The sequence below is a fragment of the Polyodon spathula genome, chromosome 9, assembly GCF_017654505.1.
Source record: "Polyodon spathula isolate WHYD16114869_AA chromosome 9, ASM1765450v1, whole genome shotgun sequence".
Lineage (NCBI taxonomy): Eukaryota > Metazoa > Chordata > Actinopteri > Acipenseriformes > Polyodontidae > Polyodon > Polyodon spathula.
The window spans coordinates 18,740,031-18,755,178 of record NC_054542.1 but is presented as its reverse complement, the minus strand read 5'-3'; the positions used below and the strand labels follow the sequence as shown (position 1 = coordinate 18,755,178).

General features: G+C 38.6%; 1 protein-coding gene across 3 annotated transcripts in view; it reads left to right on the top strand.

Annotated features, from left to right (window-relative positions):
- The window catches only part of LOC121320464 (paraspeckle component 1-like), a 106,663-nt gene that overhangs the window by 30,770 nt on the left and 60,745 nt on the right, over positions 1-15,148 (top strand). For all 3 annotated transcript variants that reach the window (XR_005950855.1, XM_041258801.1, XM_041258800.1), the window contains one exon: positions 7,008-7,113. Coding sequence is in view for 2 of the 3 variants with exons in the window: in XM_041258801.1 (XP_041114735.1) it covers positions 7,008-7,113 (106 nt within the window). In the remaining variant the exon portion in view is untranslated. The remainder of the gene's footprint in view (positions 1-7,007; positions 7,114-15,148) is intronic.

Below are 15,148 nucleotides of genomic sequence, written 5' to 3'. Positions count from 1 at the left end.
GTGCAATTGGCATGCTGACTGCAGGAATGTCCACCAGAGCTGTTGCCAGAGAACTGAATGTTCATTTCTCTACCATAAGCCGCCAACGTTTTAGAGAATTTGGCAGTACGTCCAACCGGCCTCACAACCGCCGACCACGTGTAACCACGCCAGCCCAGGACCTCCACATCCGGCTTCTTCACCTGCAGGATCATGTGAGACCAGCCACCTGGACAGCTGATGAAACTGTGGGTTTGCACAACCGAAGAATTTCTGCACAAACTGTCAGAAACCGTCTCAGGGAAGCTCATCTGTGTGCTCGTTGTCCACGCCAGGGTCTTGACCTGACTGCAGTTCGGCGTTATAACCGACTCCAGTGGGCAAATGCTCACCTTCGATGGCCACCGGCACGGTGGAGAAGTGTGCTCTTCATGGATGAATCCCAGTTTCAGCTGTACCAGGCAGATGGCAGACAGTGTGTATGGCTTTGTGTGGGCGAGTGGTTTGCTGATGTCAACGTTGTGCACAGAGTGCCCCATGGTGGCGGTGATGTTATGGTATGGGCAGGCATAAGCTGCGGACAACAAACACAATTGCATTTTATTGATGGCAATTTGAATGCACAGAGATACTGGGACGAGATCTTGAGGCCCATTGTAATGCCATTCATGTCACCCATTGAGCATGTTTGGGATGCTCTGGGTCGACGTGTATGACAGTGTGTTCCAATTCCTGCCAATATCCAGCAACTTCGCACAGCCATTGAAGAGGAGTGGGACAACATTCCACAGGCCACAAGCAACAGCCTGATCAACTCTATGTGAAGGAGATGTGTCGCGCTGCATGAGGCAAATGTTGGTCACACCATATACTGACTGGTTTTCTGATCCACGCCCCTACCTTTGTTTTGTTTAAGGTATCTGTGACCAACAGATGCATATCTGTATTCCCAGTCATGTGAACTCCATAGATTATGGCCTAATGAATTTATTTCAATTGACTGATTTCCTAATATGAGCTGTAACTCAGTAAAATCTTTGAAATTGTTGCATGTTGCGTTTTTATATTTTTGTTCAGTGTATATTTCAGATCAGATTATATTTCCTATTGTGCATTTTGTTTTTTTTCCAACTTTTTAAATTTCTTTTTTTGTAAACTTTTTTTGATTAGTATTTATTGATTTATTTTAGGGTATATATTTTCTACAGTTTTTATAGTAATTATGGGTTTTTGGGGTTGTTTTTTCAATAAATACAGTACAGATCCTGACAATTTGAATTAAGTTTTTATTACTCTGTTAAGTTTTCATTACATTACCTGATTACTCTGGTAGTGAATATGTACCTAGTGCCTCTTCCTCCAGTGAGAAATCCAGCAATAGTGAGGAAGAGGAGCCAATGGACATTGATCCTGAGCCCCTACCAGAACAAGGTACCGTAGGTCCTGGATCAAGTAGTGGTGGATTTTAGCCACGCTGCGATTGGACACCCCTAACAACATCCAGCCTCAAATTTCACCTTTTTCTGGCATAACAGGTACCAGGGTGAACACAACTGGATTGACCCCAATTGATTTCTTCCAGTTGTTCATCATTGATGACATTTTTGAGTATTTGGTTATTCAGACCAATTTGTATGCCCAGCAATACATGGCACAATATGGGGACAACCTATGGCCTTATTCTAGGTTGCACAAATGGGTCCCCAAAAAACGTTCTGGGGTTTATCCCTTCTGATGGGACAGGTGAATAAACCTAGAATTGATTTATATTGATCCACTGTTCAAGCTTGTCAAATTTTCCCTGCCAGCATGAGCTGGGACAGGTTGCAATTAATTTTAAAAAGTTTTACGCTATAATGACAATTCTAATGCTCTCCCGAGAGACCATCCTGATTTTGACAAACTTTTCAAAGTGCGTCCCCTTCTTAATCACCTACAGAATAAATTTGAAGAGCCATATTCCCCTGGCAAAAAACTTATCTGTGGATGAGTCCCTCCTTCTATTCAAGTGGAGGCTCATTTTTAAACAGTATATTCCCATGAAACATGCCCGTTATGGGATTAAACTGTACAAACTGTGTGAAAGGTCCACTGGGTACACTCATCGGTTCAGAGTGTACACAGGGAAGGACTCTCAGATTGAGCCACCTGGCTGCCCCCCATGGTTGCAGGAGTCCCTCTGTTTAGGGTTTTGTGCACACCCCTAACAATCCTAGTGGCACAATAAGACCAAACTGGAAGGGAATTCCCCATCAATTGGTAGCCAGGAAACAGAGGTGTGGCTCAACCAGCACTCTGCGCTGTGAGGAACTGCTGGCAATGAAATACACACAAAAAAAGATGTGTACCTCCTCGCCACCATTCACAGTGAGGCCACGGTGGCAGTTCCTGTGCGAGGTTGGGACACTTGCACAAATAAGCCTGAGTGTGCGCTGGATTACAACAGACACATAGGAGGCGTAGATAAGTCAGACCAAATACTGGAGCCATACAATGAGTGGCATGGTATAAAAACAACTCACTTTTGGATTTCGTTATACAACAGCCATGTCGTGTACAGTACGGCTCCAGAAAACAAGCTTACTTTTCTAGCCTTTCAGACTTCTGTCATCTCAAGCCTCATATTTGCTATCCAAGAAATGCCAGAAACAACAAGATTAGAGACAGTGGCTAGAATTACTGAACATCATTTTATACGGACACTACCACCATCTGGGAGTAAAGCAAGACCACAAAAAAAGTGCTGTGTATGATCCCACAAGGGCATGCAGAGGGATACACGGTACTACTGTCCCACTTGGCCAGGCCTGTTTTGGAGGAGTGTTTTGTAAGGTACCACACGGTACATGAGTACTAGAACAACTAAACCCCAGAACAAACCACCATGACCAGTAACAAGTGTAACAAAAGGTACTAAAAGTCACTTGTTATGCAGCAACATTACCTTGTGGAAGGGGAAAGTTCAAAGTGACCTAGTCTCTGTCTAGGACCTATAAACGCCTGACAAACTGTAGAAAGGTGCACATATTTGGTATTTCTGAATTCAGGACACTCAGAGCAGTCCAGAAAAACAGTGGAACAAAAGCTGTTAGATTTAAAGGTCCAAATATAAGGGAAAAAAAGTCAGTTTTCCAATATGCAAGGACATTACCTCAAATTGCAGGAGGATTATGGATAACACCACATTGAAGTACAAGGTCATGTTACCCATTTATAAAATCTTTATCTTGTGCAGTTTCAGAAAATATGTACTTGTATATACTTCTCTTATTCTTTGGTGGAGTAGTGGCCGTTTGAAATCAAGTTGGGTACAATATACCAGAAACCTATTTTTCAAAGTGGCAAATTCAGAGTTGCCTGTTATCTGTCAAAGGATGTAAACCCTCCAAAACAAATGAAGAGATTTCCACATAGGCACAGGCACATCCAGCATCTTAAAAGTTTCTACATTCTTACACCAAACATTAGCATTTTAGGGACTAAATTTGATGCAGGTATAATACATTTTATGAAAAAGTTGCATTTTGTTTACAATAATTGCTGTGTTTCTTGGTGACCTGTCCAAATAATCCACAAAAACTTTGTTTTTGGTCAGAGTCTGACCAAAAAAAAAAAAAAAAAAACCTGAAAAGGAACATAGAGTAATTTAAAAAAAAAATTGCACAGGGCATTACAAGGTCCTCAGCAGATATCAGGTTAAACGTTGTATATTAATATCCTGCAGTAACCTGATTTGGCTGCACTTTTCACTACAACCAGAAGGGAGGTCGTCGCCACTGACGCTTCCAGCCTGGGCTGGGGCGCTTTGTGGAAAGGTCAGGGGTGTGCAAGGTGTGTGGAAACCCTCTTGGCAGGATCTCCACGTAAATGTTTTGGCGCTACAGGCAGTTTACCTGGCCTTGCAGAGCTTTTTGCAGGAGGATCGAGGGTGACGGGGTTGTCCGTACAGACAACACAACAGTGGTGGCTTACATCAACCACCAGGGCGGCCTCAGGTCTCCCAGTCTCCATTGCGTGGCCCGCAAGATTTTGTTCTGGGCACACGGGAACCTCCTCTCACTGCGGGCAGTACATCTGCCCGGGTTGACAAACTGGACAGCGAATCTTCTCTCAAGGAGGAGAGAGAGATCTCTTTGCCTCCCCAGGAATCGACCCACTGTCCTCTCTGGTTCTCCATAATAAGAGGCTGGGGCATGCTAGCAATAGATGCCTTGGCACACCATTGACCGAGGTAACTGTTCTAGCCTTCCCACCACTCGCCTTGCTCCTTCTGCGTCTGGAGAAAATCAGACAGGACTGGGCCAAGGTGCTCCTAGTAGCCCCTTATTGGCCCAGGAGAGTGGTTTTCAACCCTGATGCAGCTCCTGAGCGGCCAACCGTATTTTTATTTATTTATTTATCTATTTATTTATTTTTAAGGCGCACGTGTGCACCTAAGTTAACCTCTTCAACTCCAGGTGCACAAATAAATGTGCACTCCAGGTACCAGATTTTGAAGTGATTTACCCCTGAAATTTATGTAAAATATTTGCGGAAAAAGTCAGTACATTAATACAGTTTTTATTAACCCTTTAGACTCCTGTGCACTAAATAGTCATATTCAATAAAGCAAAACGGACGCATGTTGTATCTTTTTTTTTTTACATTTTATTTTTGTATGAACAACAAAAACAAACTAAACGGAGGGTGTGTGTGTATTTTGCTAACATATATATATATACACACACACACACACACACACACATTGTATATATAATGTGTATGTTAGCAAAATGTATACACAGTAAAATAAACGTTTCATATACATAACAGAAATATTCAAGTGTATGTAAAGTATGTATAAAATTATGCACACAATATATAAAAGGAGTACACTTTTTTTTTGTAAATTAAAGTGAAATACTATTTATCTACTCTAGATTGTTTGTCTTCACAGATATAGGGATTTTTGCACGGAATGTAATTGGATAATAGTCACATGATGATTTTAATCTCTCTTTCTTCAAAACACGTATCACATTACTAACACTGCCTTAGGGCATTATGAAAGAGATTGAAGGAATCTGAGCTGCAAATCTCAGTACAAAGGGGACACAGCTGGAGCACTGTGTTTTTGTTTGTTTATTTGTGTAACAGAGGACTAGCGAGTCGGGAGCTTTAGCCACTGAGCCACGACAGACCCCAGAGCACGACTAGCACTGCAGAGCACAGCACAACAGAGCACCACTGTACTACAACCGGAGCACTTTCCTGAGCACTTATGGATTACTGTACTGTGTCATTATTTTTTGGAACCTTTTTGTTTGGGACTGAAAACACACCATTTTACCTCTATACCAGCAATGTTATGGGGGTGAGATTAGGTCTGTGATTTTATTTTATTTTTTATATATATATACTTTCAGCTGAATATAGTCAGCCTTTAGGAATTTCTGTTCACACACTTGTGCCTAAATTAAAATAGACATTCGCACAAGCACATTTTTAGTCGTGGCAACCCTACAAAATGCCGGAGCAGCATGCACACGTTGCCAGTACGAGTACAAGTGGGTCGTCTTTCAGATGTGGTGTTGGCCTCGGCTATGACCCCATGACTTGTCCCATAGCAGTTGTACTGCAATTTTTGCAGGACCTGTTTGATGAGGGGGAATCCCCCTCTACATTAAAGGTCTATCTGGCAGCTATTTCAGCTTGCTACGTTCCCAGGAGCTCGCTTCCTGGTGGGCTAATTTTTGAAAGGAGCTCTCTGGCTTTGGCTGCCTATGAAGGACGTTGTTCCTTGCTGAAGGCCAAACATGGTGCTTAATGCACTCGCAAAGCCTCCATTTGAGCCTATGCATTCAGCTGAGCTGAAATGTTTATTGCACAATGCGGTATTCTTGCTTGCTATCACCACCTCAGAGTAAGTGAGTGAGATGCAGGCATTCACCATTGCGAAAGCCTGCTTTTAGTTTTTAGGGAGACCAGGACAAAGGTTACACTCTGTACCACTCCGGCCTTTTTGCTGAAGATGATCTCGGCATTCCATGTCAACCAGCCTGTAGAATTGGAGTCTTTCCATCAAACTCCTTTCCAGTCTGACAAAGTCGGAGGCAGTCCAAACTATTTTTTGTCTGCTGGGAGGCTAAGTCCCATGGTCAAGCCTTGTATAAGAAGCGGCTGCCTAAGTGGATAGCAGACACGATCAGGACTGTTTATGAGCTGGCCAACTTGCCCCCTCCAGATAAACTCACTGCTCATTACACCAGGGATCTGTCAGGGACATTTGGAATGTAGCAGTGTGGGCCACTCCCCATACTTTTACGCATTTCTATCGACTAAACATCTTGGATCCACATAATCCTGGCTTTGGAACAAGAGTGTTTGGGGTGGCTTCAGGGTCGATCTTTAAAACATAAACTGAGGCGAGTCCTCCCTCAATTCTTTAGCCCTAGCTACTGTTACTGGGGTAACGCACAAGGTAGCTTCTCAGCCTAGCCTTGTAGTATTCCAGTCATTCTGCAATATTGCCCTTGCAATGGCTTTGATACACTCACCCATATGGTAATGGTTAGATTTCGTGCTTGAAAGGGAAAATTGAGTTATTATCATAACCCTGGTTCCCTGAGATTCGAAATGTAACTATTAAGGTTGCTGCATCCATGATTGCAGCAAGCTTGAATGAAAAATGACGCTGAGCTCTGTGAGCACAGTCACTTTATGCCCTTGGGGGTGGGCCATGACTGTGTCACAGGCTCTTCGAGCAGGTTTGATATGTATTATTCAGGTTTTTGGGTCTTTAGGAGGCAAGTACCCATACAGTAATGGTTACATTTCTATTTCAGGGAACCAGGATTATGATAGTAACCTAAAGATATAGTTGATTTACTTTGTAACTTGTACAAAGACATCCATCTAAAACAGCCAGATCTGGGGAATGCCCCAATATAATTTGTCTGCAGTGTTGAAAAAATTTATGGTCCGATTTGAATAAGCTGATGCATAATTTTTGGTTGGAAAAGGCAAAATATTGTTTGTTGCATTGTTAGACATGAGGAAGAACGAAGACGACGTGAAGAAGAAATGATGCGGCAGAGAGAGCAAGAGGAAATGAGACGGCAACAAGATGGCTTCAAGTCCAATTTTATGGATAACGTGAGTAAAAGACCAATTTTCTCTCCATGTTACACACTGAGGGTGTTGCTATACACTAGCACAGGATTGCTTAGTACATTACTGTAATATGTTGTGCAGTCAGTCTCATTGGCTTTGTTTTAGCTGCTTCATCAGACACGTATTCTGCTTCTAATTTCCGTTTCTGGTTGTGTTGGCGATCAGCAAGTTACAATGACTAGGGTGGATATCTGTGACCCCTTTTTTTAATGCAGTAAACTGTTTCCATGTATCGCTAAATAAGTATCTACAGTGGTAGCCAAAACCTCTCCACGATAAAATTGAAGTCAGTGTGATATGTGGTTTTGTTAACCTGCCCTACAACTTCTGCGTGCTTTCTGACTAGTGTTTCACCAGCGTTTCACCAGGGGATGCCACGTGCTGAAGCTCATGAATTCCAAAAGCACAAAGCTTACAACGAGTTAAAGAAAGTTTCATACTGTACTGTACGATTGCGGTAATAGCTCAGATATGTTAGTCTACAGTATATCAGGAAATTAAGCAATGCTTTACTAAAGAGATGCCTAATAGTAAGGGGGGGGGGGAGCAGTTAAAGTAGTCCTGCTTATTACAACTGAGTGGTATCAGGAGTGGACCAACAATGTCAATTATTGTGGCTCCAGAGGCACAACTAGAAACCGGAAGTACATTCTATGAGGATACTTCAACAGACGGTTCAAACCACACCACTACAAACTCATAAGGGACAGAGTAAATGAACAGCTCAGGATGATAAGGAAAACAAAAACTGTGGCTTTCATGATTTCCATGAAATTTACCAATTGCTGTATAATATGTAGTTTCTGGTGAATGTCCCATTTCTGAAAGAGGTGTAAATATACATGTTTTTGTATGCCTTAAACATAAATCAAATATTTGCCTCATTGAAACACTAACTTACACTGCATTAGGAAGCCGTCTTAGTTTGATGAAAAAGACACCAAGACAAAGTTAGGAACTATTTCTGATAAAGATACCAGTACAAGAACCTGGGGACATTTCACATTGGATTTTTACATGCATTTATGTTTTTGTTTTGTTTTGAGAATTCACTGATGGTGAAAATATGTCTTCAAGAGGTGGACATAAACTAAATGTTCTACAATTTAGCATTTATTGTTTTTTCAGGTCATAATTTAAATATTTAGGAACATTTATATAGTAATTAAAGAGAATTATACATTTTGAAAAGTGCACAGCCCTAACTATGACTAAAAGGTAGTGGTGCTGCTAAAGGCCATGCTTATTGAGTAAAAAGTACAAGTATTAATTATTGTATGCACTCTTTTCAAATAAATATTTGTATTCACATTACATGCTTTTATTTATGTGTTTATTCAATTATTCAGTCACTATAATCTATATTAAGAAGTTACCATTTTCATTTTTTTATTCACTCAAAATGTTCATGGAACAAAACCTGCCTCAGTGGTGTAACTTTGGCTTCAAAATTAGACGGGACAGTTTCTGTAGGTGGGGCACGTAATAATAACATTTAAAATAAATGTTAATTTTATTCGTATGGGTGCTCTTGTGGTAGTTTGGAAGACATGACTGGGTATTTCACAGCCAATCTATGAAAATGGGGTCCCACTGTGCAAAACAGAAAATATGTTTATAGTACTCCGATCATAGACATCTGAAATGGTATCACAATTACAAAATTTCATACAAACAGTTCTTCACAATCTGGCTCTGCCTTTTCTTGTTTGCTTGAGAGCACCCATAATTAAGGGAAATTTCACACCTAGTTTATTTGACCCTTTGATGCGGATTCAAGAGCAGTTTGGTTCGTGTTGAGTGATATGTGAAACCTCTGAGAACCACGTAATCGCACCAGGATGTGCATCAAAGTGAACCGAGATCACATGAAGTGGTGGTCTCCGTTCGCTTGGAAGGGGACTCGGTATGTTTGCCACTTTGCTCCGTTTCAACTTTTGATACCATGGCGACACTGAAGCGGTGCAAAATAAATAGGATTGAGTCCTTTTTATTTTTTATCAGAGAACAGCTTCAATGCACAGGGTAAAGCAGTATCCCAGCGTACAGAGAGTTTTATGACAAAGATCACTGCAATTATAAAGGTACAGTTTTCAAAGGTAATTTATGGGAGTCCATTTTAAAGGAACTGGACAAGCCTGGTATGTATGATTTATTGCCATACATATATTGTCTGCATATAGGAACACCTCTTAACACTAGAACCGTCGCTGTTCTACTCATACCTCATACTGCCGCCAGCAGTCATGACAATTACATTTTAAACAACATCAATATTAAAATGAAAGACAAACTATGGGATACAACTCAAAAGTTTTATTCAACAATATCAAACATCTGCACAGCCGAAACGCTGTATTTAAATGAAAAATTAAACCTAAAAGGGTTTGTTTTCTAATTTACCACATATAAAGCACTACTTCGGTACAACACACAGTCCAGGTTGAGCTGCTGCAACCTGCTGCTTTGCAGTTTTCTGATTGAAATGTGTGCCGAAGTGCTGTAGCTAGCTCCAAGATGAAATTGCTCCTACTGATATTTTCCCTGGTGCGTTCCTTGTACAAAATTAAGGAATTGATGGCTGCCAGGTCCAGTAGAGATAACAACAGGCTTGTATATAAAAATAGAATGTTGTAGGTTATATTCGAAATAGACATGAATTGTAAAAGGCAGTCAAAATGACGACTTTGGCGGTTCTAGGTGGGTAGGAATATAACGTCCTTATTTTCGTGATCCTGCCTTTCAAATGCCGTCAGTGCGTTTAATAAATGTGTTAGGAAAAGTCAGCTTTCAGACACGCAGAATAATTTAAATTTGAAAACCTCAAACCATCAAAATGACTGCAGTTCTGTTCTAGTGTTAGGAGAACACTTAGGGAACAACCTTTTGGTAAAACAGAATTTTCCCATTGTAAATGCTCCACCTAAAGCAACAGGAACTTCGTTTAAAAGAACACCTTTTGGCAGCAATAGCAATTATTTGCTAACAATTCAAAATGGATACAGTACTGTTTTGTAACCTGTTAACTCGCCATCATCAAATTCAAATTATTTATTAAATCTTTTCAAAACTGACTTCACACTGATTGGTTAATTTAATCTTTCCAGAACCGCTGCCATTTATCATTGCCTCGTTTATTCTGAGCAGAAACTAAAGAGTTTGAACATAATTTGTGAATTCATTCAGTCAGGGACTTTCACACAATTATTTTTTTGCTACGATTGACGCTGAAGTGGCACATTTTATTTTAAAGAAACAAAGACAAGACTTTACCTTATCATTTATGACAAAGTGAGGAGTTCCCCAATGTTCTGGTCAGTTGCTAAACTATTCTCTTAATTGTGCATGTCTTAAATATTGTTCCTGTATTCATAGTTAATCTAAAGCTGATGCTGCATTTAACATGTGTAGGGGTGCTGTGTTTAGAACCATTGTGTTAAAATTCATGTTTGTCTTTAATAGTGCTCTTGTATTCATAATTACTGTTAGAGCCGCTGCTGCATTTTTACCATGTGTAGGGGTGCTTTGCTAATTCAGTTTGTCAGTTAGTTTATTATTATAGTTTATGTACATACGCTTACCTGTTGCTTTTCTCTTACTTATTATGTTAATTTCGTATGTTGATGCACGTGCGTCATGACACAATTATAAATACATTTGTATTTATTGATTGATATAGTGATTTGCCTTGACATATTGTGTCTGGTGGTCAGTTCTGTCTTAGATCACTTTGCTTTCTTCCCGAGGGGTGTTCTCTTAGCCAGAGACTAATGTATATGTTGAAATACCGTCAGAGAAGACAGTCATAATTACTACATCATGTTAATAAATATGTACCAGTCTTGAGCATAGTTTGTCAGTAGCAATTTTTTAAAAATAGTTTTATAGATCTGTCAGTTTTCAAATCTGTTGCATTGCCTCTGTGTCACTTCTGGTGTATGGTCATGTCTCTGCATAAGTATCTTGACACCTAATAAAAAAATGCATCACGTCTGGTGTATGGTGTTCGTAAGTCCTTTTGTTTAATGCATTCTCTGCTCTCTCTTGCCACATGGTGGCAATACAAATTAAGTGCTGCTGATTTATGTAGTCGGAAAAAACAGAATGGCAGAGCTGCAACATTTTTACGTTATCGCACTGTGACAGTATCGCAACGTTAATACCTGGTTTTGGCTACCATTGTAGTGTAGTTGGTGATTTTATAGGAGTTTCTACTTTTTTTTCAAATAGGTATTTTCTCCAACTAACAGAACTGTGTATGTAAAGTCAAGTTTTAATTTATATTATCTCTGTAAACCTTTATTTACATTTAACATCTTTACAACTTGAAACTAGCTTTTAAAAGCTATTATTCCAAGATTGTGTGCTTTTGTAAACATGTGAAATTAATTTTTTTTTTTCTGGAAAGCTAGTACTTCACAAACTCATTCTTCATCAGTCATTTGTGACAAACACAGTACTTGAAGCTCTTGTGTGTAAACATACAATTAGCAATAGCAGTAAATCAGGCTTAACCTGTAATACATCAATGTATTTATAGTAGTTGTTTTACATTCTCTATATTAAATTGTTTGAACAGTAGATGACTCTCAGATGATTCAATTTCAGATGATTAATGCATGTGTCTGTTTTCTGATTTAGAAAATACTTTATCTTTGACAAGCTAAAGCATAACTTAAAGCAACAAAAAATGTTCTCAGATCGAGGTTGCTTTTCAGTTGGCTTTGGTGATCTTATTTAGAATAAATAGCTCTACATAGCACACCATCTAGAATGCAAAGGTCATTGTTTATAAATGCATATTTAACGCCATAGCATTGCATTTGGGACAGACTGTAGTGTTGTACATTTACTACAGTAGTCAAAATAAAAGATGTGCCAAATATGAATTGGGGCATCATATATTGCTGCAATGTAATGAAACTTGGCAGAAGGAAGCATTGTATTATGTGAAACAAGATTCTAGGACCATCACCATTGACCATAAAGGCTGATGCCTATTGGTGTTATAGCATTAACAGGGACTCATTTATGTCAAATAAAGTACTAGTAATAAATGTAATTGTTGCATTTTTACAGGGACACACAGCACCTCTTGATGGATGGCATCCTTTTAAATCATTAGCAAAATATTTTTTTCAAAAGTGGGCAACAAACCTTTTAAATAGCCCGATGTATTAATGTTTAAATTGTTTCTGCCTTCTTGTAGGGTTGTCTGTCTGGTAGAATGAACTGACTGCATGGTTAAAACACAAAGCACAACATGTGAGGAAACCTTTTGGTCATTTGTGATATAAATACTAAATGTGTACTCCTTCAAGACAACATAAATTAAATATACAAATGAGCTGCAGTGCTTGGTTATTAGAGTAGTACATGCATAACTGTTATACAGTTATTTCGATGTGTCTGACCTACAAAGCATTGAGCTGTAAAGACTACTGCAAATACTGTACCTACTACAGTTACAGTGGTTTGTACAGTAGCCATGTTGATACTGGGATGGTTCTGTTCAACATAGGGAATTGTATTGAATTATTACTAATATTTCTAATGTTTTGCATAACCTTATTTTTTTATCTTTTCATTCTATTACTGAAAGATCATAAAGACAGAGGACCTGTTTGGAAAACAGTTTCTTAAAATATCATTCTAAAGACAGAAAGACTAAGTTCAGTATAAACCTCAGTCTTTGCAACTACCTTGCATAGTTTCACTGGAGTGAAGTTAGCTTACTTGCTTCAGCAGAGTGGAAAAAACAAATACCTAATGCACAAGGCAGGCAAAGCAAATAATGCAAAAATATTAATTCTGTATATAGGTTTCAATTTTTTTTCTTTCACATTGCGTCCTGTGTGCATTGGCACTTGTGTTTATTGCTCGGCACCATTCTCATGCTTGACCTAATTGAATAGGTATGTTAAGTTATATGCATTTTAATGAATGAATGACCAGCCAAATTCAATCACAGGGTGTATTTTAAAAGTACAAATATCCTGCTAAGCAAATGCCAGCAGCAGATTTTCTTTTTTTCCATTTTCAACCATGTGGTGACAAAGCCATGTGTTCTATTGTGCAAGGTGCTTGTCCTTTTCATATAGCAGAAAAATCACTACCCTTAAGCATAAATAGTGTTACACATGTATCATCTGTACGTTTTAACCCCCCTTTTTTCTTTTCATGAAAATATGAAAAAATGGACCGTGATAAACTAAATCGTTCTAAAATCAACAATCTTTGCCACGCACTTCACTCAAAAACCCCTATACTTTACGTAAATGTTGTGTTTAATGTAGTGAGATATAGATCTAAATTGTGTGTGTGTGTGTGTGTGTGTGTGTATATATATATATATATATATATATATATATATAATATATTTTATATATATAAATTATATTCATGAATTTAAAGATAGCTAAAAATCACTGAGGTCAAACAACATCTTATAATTTGCCCAAACATTAATTTTTTCAACAAAACTTTTAGAAAGTATTGTAAGGGCCCTTGGGTTATAGCATAACACGTTTTTATACATGTATGTCTTTGAAAACACTAAGCAGAATACACAATAAAAAATACTAAATAGTGATGAAAAAGAATAGATATTTATTTATTTTTTACTTTTAATGTTCCCCAGAATATTATGAAAAAAAGGAAAACAATTCCAGATGGTACTGTAAAAATTGATGTTTTTTTATATAGGAAGAGTCAAATATAGCCCAAAAAAAGGTCCTCGGGAGGCATCCCCCTGAAAAACACTTGGTTCTTAGAGTTAAGTTTTCTGAACAGAGAAAGTACCCTTTGAGCTATTGTTTTAACATTTGGGACACAGCTGTATTCTATGACTGTCTCCATTTGTTTTGCAGTAAAAATTTACCTTTTCCTTTGCTAAACCCCAATGTCTTTAATTTTGGTGCACAGCTGTATTCTATGATTCTCTTAACTAAGTTTCATTAACGGTGTTGTCCAGTAAAATGAACTGTTTCATTGTCATTAAATTCTGTCCATATCTGTGAAACAGATCACACTTTTTCACATTTTAGGCCAAGCCTCTGTTTACATTTTCAGTATAATAGTAATTGTAGTACATTCTGTCAAGTCAAGCTTTCTGAATGAAATGTGGATAGTGATGCCAATTTAAGGTAAAGGTTGGTTTAAGAGAGGAGATGCTAGGGGGCTGCTATGGCTGCACACAGTTCTGCTTGTGGCAGCATTCGAGAAACGGTGGTCTAGAACTCTGGAATATTATGACGCCTTGATGCAGAATCTTTCTACAATACAGAATTTAAAGTAAATGAAGACAAAGTTTTTTGTTTGTGTAAATACTGTCATGTCTATTGTTCTTTAAAAAGCATTTACATTTTCAGGGCTCTTCACAGGAATTTTCTATAGGTAGGTGACAGAGCATTGTAGCTAGGTACACTTAACAGGGAAAGAAATGTGTTTGCGCTCCTGTTTTACAGTACCAGGTGTTACCTTAAAATTATTTACAAGAAAATGGATTGGAGATTTCCTTTAACCTGATTGGTCAATATGAGGTCCTTAACCTTTGGTAAAGGACATCAAATGTTATCTTTCAAATTTATGTTTAATCACTGTTCCTAATCAATCTACCAGAAAATGCATGAATACAGTAAACATGCAGTAAACATTTTTTTCTGCTTGATGAAAGAAAATATCTCCATTCCTCTGAAAATTGTCTGTCAATGGGCCAGTTTCCATGTGGGGCTATTTACATGTGAAGTGGTGATGCGCGTGCACATTTGGGAGAATTACTTGTGTAAATCAGGTTTGCTGAAAAAAACAGCCAAAGAGGGATAGGGTAAATCTCATTTACTCCTGTAAATGATGAAAAACATATTGAAAACCATGCCCATTTTCACATAGAAACCCGAATTTCACGTGAATGTTAATGAGCTTGTTTGTCATTATGTGACACAGCTCTAAATGTTGCAAGAGAACAGGTCAGTTGTTACTGTGGGTTCCAAGACAACGAAAGTGGGCGGTTTTATGG